Source organism: Bubalus kerabau, chromosome 1 (assembly GCF_029407905.1).
Source record: "Bubalus kerabau isolate K-KA32 ecotype Philippines breed swamp buffalo chromosome 1, PCC_UOA_SB_1v2, whole genome shotgun sequence".
NCBI lineage: Eukaryota > Metazoa > Chordata > Mammalia > Artiodactyla > Bovidae > Bubalus > Bubalus kerabau.
This window is the reverse complement of record NC_073624.1, coordinates 153,031,880-153,049,030: the sequence shown is the minus strand read 5'-3', so window position 1 is coordinate 153,049,030 and position 17,151 is coordinate 153,031,880. Positions and strand designations below refer to the sequence as shown.

Genomic DNA, 17,151 nt, shown 5'->3' with positions numbered 1-17,151 from the left:
TCTTAGCATACAAATCTTTCCATGCCATCTTGGAATACACATTGGAGTAATTAAAAACCATTGGCATACCTGAGTTCAAAGGTAAGTATAGTCAGTCCTTCCTTTACAGACCTTTCTTTGAGCTTCCAATTTCAATTAGATCTTTTCTTTCTGTCTTCTCTAGAGTTTTCCTGCTTCCACATGAGATCAAAAAAGTGTGGATACAACTTGCTGTGTCAATAAAATTGTTGACTTCTTTGAAATTTGATAAGGATTCTAGTTATTCTGTCATGCAGTTCAAAGTGATTTTATTTGCATAATTAAAACTGGCCCTGCCACTTACTAGCTCAAGGTTCTATGCGCCTTAGTTATCCCACCTATAAAATGGGAATGATAAGCACACAGTATAAATAAAATAATTGAGGATACGTAAAATAGTTTTTAAAACATTTGTTTTACTGACATAGTGTTGAGAATACTATGAATCCAAATGTAAATTACGTAATAAAGACGCTCTCTCTAGAATGTCCCCTCTTTATCTGCATCCCTCCCGCTGCTTGAAGGCAACCTTAACCATTTTTAATGGTGGCTCTCCAACTCCTGTGTCTCACTTGCTGATCTATCTCCTCACCACTACCAGGGATGTCTTACTAAAGCTCAAAACTATCCATGTTAAACGTCAGCTTAAAATCCCTGCATTGCCTAAACATCCAGGGCTTAGAATGTTCATGAAACAGAGTTCATGAACATAATATAACACGAAAATAATTCCCTTTCTAAAAATTATCCTATAAATGTACCTGCACACATATAAAATGGCATATCTATGTCATTCACTGCCACACTGCCTGAATTAGTAAAAGATCATAAGTAACTTAAGGTACTTCCACAAGGGTCTAGTTAAATAAACTGTGTTACAACCATCAGTGAATCATTATGTAACTATCAAAAGAAGAGAAAGCTTGTATGGAGCAAGTTAAAAGGATATACTATTCAATACAGAAAATATTCCCAATATCTTATAATAAGTGTAAATGGACTATAACCATTAAAAATTGTGAATTACTCTACTGTATCTATAACACTATACCTATAATATATAACATTGTACATCAACTATACTTCAATTTAAAAAAAAAAGGAAGATAGGACTTCTTTGGTGGTCCAGTGGTTAGAACTCTGTACTTCCACTGCAGGGGCCTGGGGTTCGATCCCTGGTCAGGGAAATAAGATTGCTCATGCCACGTGGTATGGCCCAGAAAGAAAAAAAATGTAATTTAAAAAAAAGAGAAAGTTCTACATAAACTGATAAGAAATGTTCTAAACAGGTTGCTGCTGCTAAGTCGCTTCAGTCGTGTCCGACTCTGTGTGACCCCATAGACGGCAGCCCACCAGGCTCCCCCGTCCCTGGGATTCTCCAGGCAAGAACACTGGAGTGGGTTGCCATTTCTTTCTCCAATGCATGAAAGTGAAAAGTGAAAGTGAAGTCGCTCTGTTGTGCCCGACTCTTAGCAACCCCATGGACTGCAGCCTTCCAGGCTCCTCCATCCATGGGATTTTCCAGGCAAGAGCACTGGAGTGGGGTGCCATTGCCTTCTCCATCTAAACAGGTTAAGGGGGGAAAAATCAAGGAACAAAAACACAGTAATAGGTCACCATTTGTATAAGAGGAATACAACTGCCTGAATATGCATAACTATCTCTAGAAGCACACTCAAGACATTTGGTCTCCTTTATCCATTAGTTTCCTCTGAGGAGGGAACCAAGGTGGCTGGAATTCAAGGGTGGGATGGAGACAATTCACTATTTTAAATTCTGAACCAGGGTAAAATTTTCACTTATTCAAAAATTGGAGGTTTGTTCAGTGATTATGGCATGTAAGTCCCTTCACAAACTAGCACAATCTACCTTAACAGTATCATCACTAAAGCTTCCCCACTCCCTACGGCACACTCACACTCTTCTATCTTTTCATTCTCTCTGCTCAGAAGGCATTCCAGGTTTTCTCTGGCTAGCGCACTCTCTCATGCTTCAAACACTGCTTCTCTGTAACACAGAAGGAACTTTCCCTCTTGTCTTCTTTCCACCTTACTCTTTAAAAGGTCCTTCAGACTTTGATTACAAGTTTGCTCCCTTATATTAGAAGTTGGGTTTGCAGTCCCCCATGAGTTCGTCAGTTTATACCCCTCGGGGACAGAATCCAGACCTCAGAAAGCATTAAAAGTGTGATAAAATAGCAGCATTACTTGCCTTAGCCAAATGCTGGAAGCCAAATGTGATGAAATGGAATATTATTCAGCCTTAAAAAGGAAGGACATTTTGATACTTACTACAACATGGATGAAATCCAAAGATACATTGCAAAGTGAAATATGCCACTCACAAAAGAACAAATACTGTTCTTACAGTATGATTATACTTACATAAGGTACCTAGAGAAGTCAAATTAAGTGGGATGGAGAGTGGAATTGCACTTACCAAAGAAAGAAATGGGGAGTTAGGGTTTAACGGGTACAAAGTTCCAACTGAGAAAAATAAAAGATTCTGGAGATCATGGTGATGGCTAAACAAAAATGTGAATGTACTTAATGCCACAAAATGATATACTTAAAAATAGTTAATACAGTAAATTTTATGTATATTTTACTACAATAAAAATTTTTTAAAAGAGGAAAAAAAAAAAACAAATCAGTGACTTCAACAGTAATGATTTCCTGGCATTTCAACAGATTTTATAAGTGCCTTTCTACTCTCATAGTTCCTTACACTCCAAGATGTTTTTCATCAAACAAAATGAAAATAAAAGCAATCTTTTTAAAAAAGTATGATGAAAGAACAAGAGACTACCAATACTGACAAGATTTGAAAAAGATACGATTCTAAAAATGAAAAATACTGCCATTTAAATAAAAAACTCAATGGCTGAATTAAATGGCATATTAGACCCAATTGAATGAGAACGAACAAACTGGAAGAGCTGAAGAAATAACGAAATGGAAAATATAAGCAGTTCAGATATACAGAGGATAGAGTGAGAAAATCTCTACGCTTCCAAAGGGTGAGAACAAAATGAAGAAAGGCAAAAATTCAAAGAGATGATAGTTAAGAATTTTCTAGCATTGATAAAAGAAACTGACCCTCAAAATCAGGGAGCCCAAAAAATCCCAAGAAAGATAAATAAGGACTTTAAAACTCACTAAGGAAAAAAATCATCATCTGGAGCAAAATAACAATTAGACTGATGGCAGATGTGAACGCAGAAAACACTGGAATAATATTTTCAAGGTGCTGGAGAAAAATTACTACTGGCCTATTTTTGTATATCCAATGAAATTATCTTTCAAAAAACAGATGGCAAAATAAAAGATATTTTCAGATAGAAGAACTAGAGTGTGTACTGCCCAAAGACCCACCTAAAGATATTAGTAAAGGAGAGACTTCAGGAAGAAGGGAGATTTGTTCACTGTTTCTCTTATATCACAAAGAAAACGGTGAACACATAGGTGAATGAGGGGGAAAGCAACAGTATAAGAGAACAACAGTGTCTAATTTACGGGGTGAAAAAAACAAGAGAGAAACAAAATCTCAGACAACCATATATAAGGGGACAGTGGGATTACAAATACTTTGCCATTTTATTCAAGTAAACAGTAAAGGTGCCAATTAATTTAAGATTTTGAAGCTAAATATGCATGTTAAAAAATTTCCAGAAAACCAGTGAAACACTAGAAATAATATAGTTTTTTCTAACTCACTATTTCTTCTGGCGGGGGACAGGGGCAGCGGGGGAGAGAAGGGCTGTGCTGGGCTTTGGTGTGGCACAGGGGCTCGGCAGTTGCAGCACACCGGCTTAACTGTCCCAGGGCATGTAGGATCCTAGTTTTCCAACCAGGGATCAAACCCACATCCTCTGCATTGGAAGGTGGATTCTTACTCACCAGGGAAGTCCATCTATTACTCTTATATTGATGGCACATTTGAAGAGATTCTATCCTTCCTTTCAAGCTAGAGATACTAACCTTTTCCAGTATCCAGCATAATATGTAGTCATTAAATATTTGTTAAATCAATTTGGCTGTTCCAGAACAAGATGAATTCTATCTCACAAATGCATGATAGTTTTCAGCTCCACCTATAAGAGCCAATTCCATTTATTTTAATGACTACCCCTTCAGTGTTTTTATTTTTTAGAAAATAGGATAATGAATGCTTGGAATACAGCTCAAATCCTAAGTCTCAATTTTTGCTTTTAAATTGGGGTGGGTACCCTCACTATTGCTCCAAATAAAGGAGATATCAATCATAAATTTAGATGTCTGATTTAAATCGCGAGAAACTGGCAATCAAAGGCTCAGGCACCTAAACTGTGAGATATATTTTCCCCACAGTTGATAAAACTGTATATTCCACAACATATGGAATTCTATGGAAAGCTTTCACTGGCACATTGCCTTGTTGAGTAAAAGTTAGGAGTTATACTTAGACATTAAAAAAAAAAATCAACATTGCCTTTTCATTAGACTAACATTTAAAATATAACTTAAAAATCATGTGAAAATATATTAATATATCTAACACTCACTGAGCTCTTACCTGTCAGGCATAGTTCTAAATATTTTTTTTAACTCATTAATCTTCACAATACTATACTCTAAGTCAGATACTAATATTAGCTTTGTTTTACAGAAGAGGACTATGAGAAACAGAAATTAAATACTTTCTCCAATGTTATATATGTTGTAGGTGTCAATCAATGGCAGGATTTAAACCTTAAGAGTTTACTCTTAACCATTATATTCTAGGCTGAATTACCTTGTGTGCGTGCATGCATGCTAAGTCACTTCAGTCATGTCTGATTCTTTGTGATCCTATGGACTGTAGCCCACCAGGCTCCTCTGTCCATAGGATTCTCAAGTCAAGAATACTGGAGTGGGTTGCTATATCCTTCTCCAGGGGAGTACCTTATATCTATATCTGATTTTGGTATTTGCTAACTCATACTAGATGCACGTTGCCAAAGCTGTTCATTTACAAAGCATCAAAACTAATAGAGAATCCCAGACCCACGCTATATTTTTATTTACATTTACATACCCTGCATGATTCTATGCTGAAAAGGATTATCCCCATCTGCACTCCAGGACTCTATGCCTAGAATTTATTCATTCAGGAAACATGAATTGGATGATCCTACTGCATGCAATACCCCATGCTAAGCAATGATTTACAGCTGCTTTCCTAATTGGCAGCTAAATTTTGCCAAGATTCACCCACTCATGATATACATTTTTCCAAAGAAGCATTGAACAGTCTGGGGGTAGGGAAGCAGCAAGTGGTCTTCCCTCTTGTTCATTCAACAATCATTCCTTACGACTCTTCTATGTGTCAAGCACTTCAATGGGTGCTGGAAATTCAGGGGCAAACACAGCAGAGCCAGTATATGCCCATGGGACTCTAGAGGGAAAAAGATGTTAAAGAAGTAATCATCACACAAATAATGACCTATAATTTTAAATAGCACAATAAAGAAAAAAATAATCATATGATAGAGGGACCTAACATAGTTTTGAAGGCAGAGTCAAGGAGGTCAACCTTTGACTTTTTAGAGTCAACCCTAAAAAGCTGATATTTAATATGGATTAACAGAAATGATCCAAGTAAAGAACAGCTTTACTTCGAAATCCAAGTAAAGAGTAGCTCAGGCAGAGGGAACAGCCCATGTGATGGCCCACAAGCAGCACCCAGCTTTGAGGAAATGAATACCCACTGTGCCTAGAGAATCACAGGAAGAGGGAAGCTGAAGCCAATGATCAGAATTCTTTTCCTAACTGGGGGCACACCACCTGAGCGTTCTGCTGCTAGACCACTCATACTTTCTCCATGGCTCCAAGGAATAAAAACTATTGTTACCAACACACAACCCTTTAAAGTAAATAATTTAAATTCCACAATAATTTGATGCATGGAGAGAATGTAGATAAGCTAAATCTTTTATAAGATCATAAATTTCACCTGTGTTTTAACAACTTGAGGCCACAGACCATATCTGAGAGTTGGACCATAAAGAAGGCTGAATGCCAAAGAATGGATGCTTTTGAATTGTGGCACTGGAGACAACTCTTGAGAGTCCCTTGGACAGCAAGATGAAACTAGTCAATCCTAAAGGAAATCAACCCTGAATATTCACTGGAAGGACTGATGCTGAAGCTCCAATACTTTGGCCATCTGATGTGAAGAGCCGACTCATTAGAAAAGACCCTGATGCTGGGAAAGATTGAGGGCAGAAGGAGAAAGGGGACAACTGAGAATAAGATGGTTGGATGGCATTACTGACTCAATGGACATGAATTTGAGCAAACTCTGGGAAACTGTGAAGGACAGGGAAGCCTGGCATACTGTGGTCCATGAGGTGACAATGAGTTGGACACAACTTAGTGACTGAATGACAACAAATCATTCAGAACACCAGGCAATGTGCACAGCTAGAGTCTGATAACTAATTTTGCTGTTGAGTGACAGCCATAGAATAAGAAAATTGAGTGTTACTAGAAATTTACCGGCACATTCGGATATCCTTATCTATTTGAATTAAATGAATAAAAACTTGTTGTCCACCTTACAGATAAAAGATGATCCAGTTCTCCAGGGATGGGGTGGGGACACAGAGAAGGCTGGAAATACAGGGAAGCTAGATAAGTTGCTAGTTGGTCCCTCAACTTTCAAATCTAAGAACAAATATACCATTTTTCTTTCTTCACAGAAAGCCTACCTATGGGAATAAATTAAGCTTATTTCAAAAGAAGGAATGACTTTGGCTTGGACTGTGGCCAACTGCAATGAAATTCAGCCACTTTCCCCTTAAAAATCATTCAAGTGGAAATCTTATCAGTGGGAAATTCTCTAAGGGCCAAGACTCTATTTTCTGCAACTTAACAATACTTGTAAAACATTTTTAGTTCTAAGATTCACTACCTCTCATCCTCTATACATACACACATCCCACATTCATACCAATCCAAAAAGCTGACTTCTGATAGAAGTAACAGTTTTTGGAATCTAAAGTTCCAATTATGTAACCAACACAATATAATACTTATGAATCTGTTTTTCCAGTGGTCATGTATGGATGTGAGAGTCGGACTGTGAAGAAAGCTGAGTGCCGAAGAATTGATGCTTTTGAACTGTGGTGTTGGAGAAGACTCTTGAGAGTCCCTTGGACTGCAAGGAGAGCCAACCAGTCCATTCTGAAGGAGATCAGCCCTGAGATTTCTTTGGAAGGAATGATGCTAAAACTGAAACTCCAGTACTTTGGCCACCTCATGCGAAGAGTTGACTCATTGGAAAAGACTCTGATGCTGGGAGGGATTGGGGGCAGGAGGAGAAGGGGACGACAGAGGATGAGATGGCTGGATGGCATCACCGACTCAATGGACGTGAGTCTGAGTGAACTCCAGGAGTTGGTGATGGACAGGGAGGCCTGGCGTGCTATGATTCATGGGGTTGCAAAGAGTCGGACATGACTGAGCGACTGAATTGAACTGAACTGAACTGAAGGGCAGAAGAGAATACCAAGTCATCCAATGGAGGCAAGAGATAGTGAGCTATCTTTATCATCATGAATAAACCTAGGATGACTAGTGGCTACAGTGAACATCAAAGCACAACACATTTATCACAGGAATACTATGAGCACGAGATGGGATAAGTGTGCATGTGCGCTCAGTCATGTCTGACTCTGTGCTACCCTATGGACTGTATGGGCAGAGGACCCACCAGGCTCCTCTGTCCATGGATTTTCCAGGCAAGAATATTGGGACCGGTTGCCATTTTCTCTTCCAGGAGAACTTCCAGACCCAGAGATCAAACTCCAGTCTCCTGCATCGGCAGGCAGATCCTTTACCACTGCACCACCTGGGATACCACGATAAGGACAACACTGGGAATATCAAGAAGAATATAACCAGTCTTTGCCCTCCAGAAACCAGCAGTCTTAGAGGGAGACAGCCTAGGGGAGTAGGGAGAGAGAGAGTAACAAGCACACAATCAATCAAATCAATTATCTAAAGATTGATGACCCAGCATATAAGAACAGAAGATCTACAAAGTTTTACCAAGGGACTGGAAAGAAAGCAAGCACTCCCTAACTGCCTATATCTAATTATACAAGTCCTCTTTTATTCATTACTCTATCATACCTTATCCCTTTGTGTACATATAATGCACAAACTTATTCAATGTAAAGACCCCATATCTTTAAAGAGGATGTTGAGATTAGAGGTTCTTTCCGGACCCAGCCCATTATTTTGAACTTATTTCATTCGCCACTCACTTAAAGAGCTGTTGCTGCTGCTGCTGCTGCTGCTAAGTCGCTTCAGTCGTGTCCGACTCTGTGCGACCCCACAGACGGTAGCCCACCAGGCTCCCCCGTCCCTGGGATTCTCCAGGCAAGAACACTGGAGTGGGTTGCCATTTCCTTCTCCAATGCATGAAGTGAAAAGTGAAAGTCAAGTCGCTCAGTTGTGTCTGACTCTTAGTGACCCCATGGACTACAGCCTACCAGGCTCCTCCATCCATGGGATTTTCCAGACAAGAGTACTGGAGTGGGGTGCCATTGTCTTCACCGAAAGAGCTGTTAGCTAAGCATTATGGCTCCCCAAACAGCACATGGCAGTGAAAATCCTGGGTAGTTATAACAGACTGGGTTTCCTTGCTTTTGTTTGCAAATTTTTGAGCAGTAAAGTGAATTAAATGGTTTGGGAGGAGGGGTGTTAGTGGTGGGAAAGGGATAAGAACTGGTGCATCTATATATAGTTAAGTTTGTATTTATATCTGTGGAAACAAATGGGTTTGGAGTAGAGGTAAAAGACTGGAAAAGGCTGAGAAACACTGTAAGAAGACTGTGACTATAGATTTTTATAAATTTCAACAATAAAAAGTATAATACTGTTGTAACAAGAAAAACCGTTCTTTTTGAAAGACTATATGAAGGCTCAGCATGACAAAAATAATTATTGATAGTATACTATTCACTAGTATTATTTTAAATGAAAGATAAAACAGTTTAACTATGATAAAAATACAAATGAACAAAAATCCTCTACTTATATATTTATTTCAACTTCCTTCCCTAATTAACTTTTTTTGTAAATTATTAAGGAGAAACAAGTAAGATAGCCTTCCTCTCATAACCATTCCCAACAGAAAATGAATAAGAAAATTACAGAAAAAAAATCAGAGGAGTAGTCACCTAGATAACTCGAAACTTATGTTATCTGAACTTAACTGTCTGTGTGGCCCAATATACCCAAATGTATACTGTAAGGATTCTACAGGTCCAGACAAGTAACAGAAAGACAGATGAAAGCCTCCAGTGGGAGGTCCTTTCTCACATATATAAACTTTCATCTCTGGGTGTTTCAGAGTCTTATTACAGATTTGAACTTTACCCCTTAAAGCTCACTCTGAAATATTTATACTACATAGCACTGAAGGCTGTTGGAGCTTAAAAAAGCCAAGGCTAAAGTTTGTTTTCTTCTTTTAGTCCTTTTTATATGGGAAGATTTAAAAGCAGACTGGCCTGAAAGCAACATGAACTGACAGAATAACCCTTTCTCAGCAAGAGTCCTGAGCACGGAGCATTATCCTAGAGAGAAAACTTGCTGGGATACCAACTGATCTCTGACATTTGCTCTTTCCATACGGCTACTTCTTTTGATACTGCTCTAATGCTGGTTTATTATGTAAAAATATACCCCACCGTCGTGACCATGACACAAGGTTCACTGAAAAAGTTGGGCCGCAGATCAGCCAAAACACAAAAAAGAATCAGATCAACTTTCCGAAATCTTTGTCTTCTGCCATATGGTTCAAGGAAATAAAAATCTTTTAATGAGGCATTGATGACTCATAGTATGATACTGCACTATAACTAGCAGAGCTCCAAACACTATATCAACCCCTGGACTAAACTGTTAAATTTTAAAAAGACAAAAAAATTCAAAAAGAATGCAAAATCTCAATGCCACTTTCAGACAGCAGGCAACATATTCGCACATTATGAATTTAGTAAGTGGCCTGCATAGTTGAAATGACTCTGAAACAGAGAACCACAACCCAAAATAGCCTAACACTTTTGTTATCTCAAACAATGGGCAGTTAGCCATTCATTCCTCCCTCTCAGTATACATTCTACTTGTTTCAGATGAGGCCTATTATAAATTTGAAGAGACTGTTCAAATTCAGTACACCAGATGTTTAAAAGCTGGGGATGGAAGATATTTGCCACACAAAAATTTCTATTATAATATTTTGTGCATAAAAAAATGAATGCTATGTATTTAGTATTTTTTAAGTTATATTTCATACCTATTACCAACTTGACACTGGAAATAAAGATGCAAACACACAGACATGGTCCCTGCCATTGAGAAACCTTCAACCCAGTGAAGACAAATACTGACCAAGTATGATGGCTGTCAAAAGAGAAAAACAATACCCGATATGCTGGCTGTATACTGTATTAAGATGTTCCCATCCTACCCTCTTTCAAGGTGTGCCAGCAAGACCAGGAAGTTGTCAGAAAGCTTTTAAAATAATGACCCTCTCAGTTGTGATACGTATAAAACATAAGTATTATAGATATATATGTGTGTGTGTGTAAAAATAACCAGTAATTAAGTATATAAAATTACCAGACTACTCTTTTAACAAATATACAAGAAATATTAAAATCCAAATTAGTCCCATATCTATAAAAGCAGTTGCCTTAAAGCCATCCTTACTCCTGACAAGGGCAAAAAGAATCAGCTTAGGATACTGTGATTAACAGCACAGGACTTTAACTTTTATTTTGTCCATAAAATATAAAATAACTTTTATTTTGTCCATGAAATATAAAATAACTTTTATTGTGTCCACTGTTATACCAGTGCTATTTATAAAACAGCTTTAGAAAAGCCCAACTTTCTATAGTGTCAGTATATATATATAAACCAATACTTAAACTGGGGCTCCACTAAAATTATAAACATAGTTGTAGAAACACAGTCTCCAAAACTCTTCCATTCTCTCAGTCATAAGCAGATTTAAGTCCCATTTGTATATCTCTTTTGATCTGTTCCAAATGAAACTTCATAATTCCCCAAAGAACCCACAAGCCTACTTTAAATACTATTTAAATATAAAGAAATCCTACAAACCTACTTTAAATACTATTTAGTTCTAATAGACTTCAAGCTAAGCAGCTAAATACACTAGAAAAAGTCTTTATCTTTCACAGACATAAATACTTTTGTACTATCTGTATCTATTTTTTTTTAAGCTGCAGAATTAAATGTCACTGTGAAACAGAACACTACCTTCACATCATTTTTTTAATATAGGCCCTTCACACAGGCCATGCCAAAGCCAGGCTTTAAACAGATAATCTTGCCAGATCCAGGACAAGTGGACACAGCATGGTAAAGTGAAAAAAGCAGAGGGTCCAGAGTGAGAGAAACAGAGTTCGAGTCCAAGCTCCACTACTAAGCAGCTGTGCCACTGCAGGCAGGTTACATAACTGATTTACAGTATCTTCATCTGTAAAATTGGGACCATAGCAATATCTACCTTAAAGGATTGCTATGAGATTATATATATGTTTATATGAAAGCATTTTATAAACTATAAAGAATTATACATTCTTATTATTTACCTTAATTTTTCCTTAATATAGGAATGAATATTTCCATTTTAAAAATTAGAAAATACAGAATATTAAGAAGAGAAAGATCACCCATAGCCCTGTCACCCAAACACTGCTATCTATTTTAAATGAAGTAAGTCCAACATCAACCAAAAGAAATTAAAGTAGGAATAATTTCAGATGTTAATACAGATAACGTATTAACAACAAAATAAACTGCTGATTTCTTTTTAAGAACAGAACAGTCTTTCCCATCTATCAGTTTAAAGACAATGCTGCTATTTGTCCCAGAGCTGGTAACAACAGGGTATGATATATAGGTGAGGCTCATAAAAGTCAAAGCCACAAAACTCCCAAAATAAATATTTCATGAGCCCCAGGAGTAATTACAACACATGCCCTCAGATGCAATGGAGAAGGCAAAGTGTATGAACCCCATTAACAAAACTGGCATGACTTTACGGTCACAAAGACTCAGATTTCTATGGGCCACTTCAATGGGAAAAAAGAAAAATTTATATACCATGCTACAACACAGACAGCCGAAGACTTCGGAATTTTTCACATTGCTTTTAGAACTTGTACCCCTCCTCTATTTTTCCTTTCCCACCCTTCTTTCTCCTAGGTCCCGTCTTTGTTTTATTACTGCATTAGAATCACTCTCTGTGTTTAAAATGGCCTTATTTTATACAATGGAATATTATTCAGCAACAAAAAGGAATGAATTTCTGACACATACTACACCACAGATGAAAACATTATGCTAAGTGAAAAGTCAGACACAAGAGGCCACATATTTTACGATTCCATTTACATGAAATGTCCAAAATGTGCAAATCCATAAAGACCGAAAGCAAATTGATGGTTGCCTAAGGCTGGGGTATTAGGGGATGGGAGAAAATCAGTGAATGTAATGGGTATGAAGTTTCTTTCTGAGGGAACAAAAATGTCCTAAAATTAGACTCTGGAGATGTTGTACAATTCTATAAATACACTGAGAAACACGGAATTGTACACTTTAAATGAGTGAATTGTATGATATGTAAATTATATATCAACAAAGCTGTTTTTTTAAAAATGATCTTATTCACTAGAAAAAAGGACATGTAAATAATCTCATCCTACCCTCTCTCTAAGGGTGGAGTAAAAGTGATGACTCAATTGTGATGATACATACATAAAGTGACCAGACTACTTTTACTTAACAAATTATATGAAAAATTACAAATCCAAATGTTTTGCTTAATGATTCCCTAAATCAAAACTTGGTCCTCCCTCAGATTCTCAGTAATTCTATGCCTCTGTTTAGGTAGTCCTTTCTACCTATAATGCCTTTCTTAAGCTAAGCTAAGCTAAGTCACTTCAGTCGTGTCCGACTCTGTGCGACCCCAGAGATGGCAGCCCACCAGGCTCCCCCATCCCCAGGATTACATCTTTAAATGTTCAAATACCATATTCTTTAAGGCCAGTTCAGAGGTTACCTTCTCCATAAAGTCTTCCCCATGTTCTCAAGAAAAGTGACCTCATCTTCCTCTGAACTTCCATACATCACTTTCTCTGGGCCACTTATGACTTTCAATCCAATATTATACTTACTCTGGCCAACATAATACTTACTGCTTTGATGTTAAAAGGGGGTTCTCAATAAATACCGATCTGATAAGTGGATGACCACTGCTTAACAATGTAGAATTTCATCATCATTGGGTATATTTTCATTTTGGAAATATTCAAAAGTCACTTTAGACTCAAAAATAGTAGTAAGGTTAAGCAATACCCACTTCAGACAAAATTTTCTTGACCAAAATAAAACAAATTTATTTGTATATATATAATCTGTAAAAAAAAAAAAAAAAAATCCCAAAGAGAAACATTGGAATAGGGATACAGCCTCCCAAGGTAATTGAAAGAAATGTGAATTGCATACATTTTGGAATACTTGTTCAAAAATCAGATTCATTAGAGGAACATCACATTTCTTCCCTGAGAGTTCTATAATCAGGCTCTACTAATACTTCTTCTACTGTATTTCTAAAATAGTCCTATTTCCTGCTCCATTTTGCCTGCCAAACCCAAAGTCCTCTCATTTTCTTCATGACCAACCAATTTTAGTCTCCTAATTTATCTGCCTTCCCATAGTTCCTTCTTTCCTTCAACAATATCAAGCCATCCCATGTGCCAATGTTAAGGGTAGGAACTGGGGAGCACATACATATCATATGAGACACAATCTAGTTAGGAATTTGACACATGTACACAATTCATCACAATATTCAGTAGCAAATACACAAGGGCCACAACAGTCACCCAGAATTCCAAGCAATGGGTAAATCCTCTGGGCTCCCCAGAACACAATCTATACAGTTTCCCTCACACACTCTTATCCTCACCCTTTCATTCTTTTTCATTTTATTGGACTTCTGTTAAACTGCCCATACAGCATGCACCAACTTCAGCTCCAGTTTCTCTCCAGCTTGACTCCCTGAGCGAGTCAAGACAATCTACTTGCTGTAACCTGGCAGTGACTTAATCACAAGTACTTTTGTTCACCACTGACTATCAACACAATCCTCCTCACTTTCTCTCTGCTAACTCCTATCAAATTTCTTCTTTTGTAATGTATTGGAAAGTATGTAATAATTTTGTTTTTAGCTTATCACTGCCCTTGTTTCTTCTGTGTTTGTCTCACAGAATCTATTACAATGTTTACTAAGGGACTGTATCACAGCCATCTATGGAGCTTCTTAAAAACACAAAGACCTTGACCCAACCTCCTCAGTAAGTCTGGGATGGGAGCTGGACATCTTTATTTCTAAAAAGCCCCACTGGTGATTCTAATGCACATTTCAACCTGAAAACCTGATTTATTAAAATGTTCCCTATACAACAGACATTCAATTCTTATTAATTCATGCACTGAAGCTCATAAATAACTTTTCTCTAAATAGCCTAGCCAGATATCAGCCCCTAGACTACACCAGCTCTGTTCCAAGTGCAACATGTGGTTTTAAGATTTCATTTCCTGAAGTACTCCTTGGAGGGACACTATTACCTTGTCTCTTTACATTGTTTCCTATTTGTTGAAAAATGGAGGCCTGGAATGCAGCCATGTTAGACAACACTACATAAGAATGTACTCTGGAGCCTTAGATTAAAATTAGTTATAAAAAAAATAAGAACAATGTAGAACTAGACATTTTGAGTGAACACAGTATTCTTCCTGAGTACAGTCTAACTAAATCTACAGGGAAAACAGATGGGGAATTTGGTCAGTAGTGTCTTCTAGTTACCAGTCTCCTGAACTGGGCCCCTGAAGACTGAGGAAGACTTTCAGCAGCTGAAGTGCATTGAAGTGCTCTAATCAGATAAGGAGCCCAAGCCGCACCCAGACTCACAGTGGCCTCCCAGCCTCCTAACTACCCTGACACACTCTATTTACACAGCTCGGTGGGGAAGCCTTAGGAACTTTTTCCAAAGTTGCTTCTCACAGGCAGCAGCCTTCTGAGTCACCCACCCAGGGTGGGAAAGAAAAGTGTGATATTAGCCAGCGGGGTGTTAGGAGACTGGGCACCTCTTTTCCCATTTCAGAAGCGGGCTCCGCCTCCTCCAGGAACCACCTCAGTTACGAGTCACCGCTGTGGGCGACAGGGGTCTGCGGAGCCACTTAGCCATCCAGGAAAGTTGTGGCTTGGGGAGGAGACGCCCCGTTCTTTCCTCCGGCAGGGGCCGCAGATCCCAGATTCCACAGGCCTCTCCCGGCAGCTCCATCTTGCTTCCTGTCAGGAGGAGGGGCCAAGGAGGGCCCCTGGGTCTGGAAAGGCCCCAGGGGGAGGAAGCCGTGTGACAGCAGGTAAAGCCAGGTGGAAATCTCCACAGGAGTTGGGGGAGGGGGCGGGAATGAAAAGCAGCGGGGTTAAGCGAAAGGGGGAAAGGGATTGGTGCTCACGAATTATTGCATAAAGAAGTCACCCGGCGTTTGTGAGTGCCAGAGGTGTGAGCAGAAGTAGACTCCTCAGGAAGGGAGGAGACAGACATGAGGGATCAGTAAGACAAGTGGACAAAAGGGCCGGACCCGCGGAGCTCTGGGAAGGGGTGGTGGGTGAAGCAGGTTTCAAGGCGAGGGTCAGAAGTATCAGAAGGGAGAACAACGTGGCTCCTATTTAAGAATCCCTGGAAGGAGAGGCAGGGAGTCAGTAGAGGAGCCCGCCAGCCCAGAGGCCAGGCTGGGGAGGCCTAAAAAGGAGCTGAGAGCAAGGCTGTCAACGGGAGGGGCGACAGCCAGCTGAAGGAAAGGGGCTATCAGACAACCTAACACCTAGCATTTACTGAGCGCTTACTACAAGTCATAAGCTGGGCTAGGCACTTTATAAATACCACCTCACTGAATGTTCACAAGAAACCCGCAGGGCAGGCATTATTAGGATTGTCCCCATTTTATAGATGAGGAGACTGAAGCTCAGAGAGGCCCGAGGGCTCGCTCAAGGTCAGAGAGCGGGGGAGTCAATATTCAAACCTGAGGCGATCTGGCTCCCGAGTCCACGCGCAAACTCACAGGCAGTGACCGGGAACCGTGAGGCGAGCCAGGACCCCAGGAACGTTTCCTGCCCCCGATCCCCATCCCAGGCCCAGCGCACTCACCCGAACGAGGTTGCTGACCGCCGCCTGCACGGCGGCCACAGGCGCGGTGAGGTCAGGGATGGCTTTGCCGTCCACCTCGCCTTCCTCGTGCATAATCACCAGGTGCGAGATCTGCTGCGCCACCGGCTCCAGAATGCTCTCAATCGTGCGCGTATGGAACACCGGCATCGCGGCGGCGAGCGGGGCGGCGAACCGCGGGCTACAGAGAACTGAGAACCAGGGGCCGGGGACCCGCACGGAGACGGACTCGGAGCAGCGACTACAGAGTCGGGGCTTCCCTCAGTATAACCAGCCTCACGGGCGCTCCGCCCGCTCGCGTCGCCGCGCCCAATGGAAGCTCCGCTCAGACCCAGGCCTCCACTCCTATTGGTCCCTCTTTGATATGCTCCGCCCCCGCAACCGCGCCGCCAAGACCCCGCCCCGCCCCCATTCCCAAGGGAGGGGCCTGGGATTGGGGCTGCGCCGCAGGGATTGCGACCGGATTCCCGAGCCCTAACGCCGGGCGCTCCTTATAAGGGCATGGTGGGAGCGGAGCGAGAGGCTGGAGCCGGGGGCCCCGCCCCCGAGGCCGCCTCCCGCGTCGGCTCTGCAGAACTCCGCCCCTCTGCAGAATCACCTCAGTGGGGCGGGGTCTCCTCACCTCTGGCGGCGCTGGAGTCTGAGGAGACCCGAGAGCCATTAGTCTGTTTCCTGCTCCCCAAGTTTTCCTTCACACGACGCCCTAAAAATACTCTTTCCACTTCCTCTCCGTAATGCTTTCAAACAGCAGAGGTGCCCAGAGGAACATGTGTCCCATTCATTCACACATAGCGCAAGCACACACACACACACACACACACACACTTCACCCA

The 17,151-nt window shown here is 40.4% G+C and overlaps 1 protein-coding gene across 5 annotated transcripts in view; it reads right to left on the bottom strand.

The window, feature by feature from the left end:
• VCL (vinculin) overlaps positions 1–16,695 on the bottom strand; it is a 109,088-nt gene extending 92,393 nt beyond the window's left edge. For 2 of the 5 annotated variants that reach the window (XM_055536338.1, XM_055536345.1), the window contains exon 1: positions 16,301–16,689. In XM_055536338.1, the coding sequence (XP_055392313.1) occupies positions 16,301–16,468 (168 nt within the window). In that variant the 5' untranslated portion in view covers positions 16,469–16,689. Of the gene's footprint in view, positions 1–16,300 lie in introns of all 5 variants that reach the window. The other 3 variants (XM_055536331.1, XM_055536325.1, XM_055536317.1) reach the window with 3 other exon arrangements.
• Between the last annotated feature and the right edge of the window lie 456 nt (positions 16,696–17,151).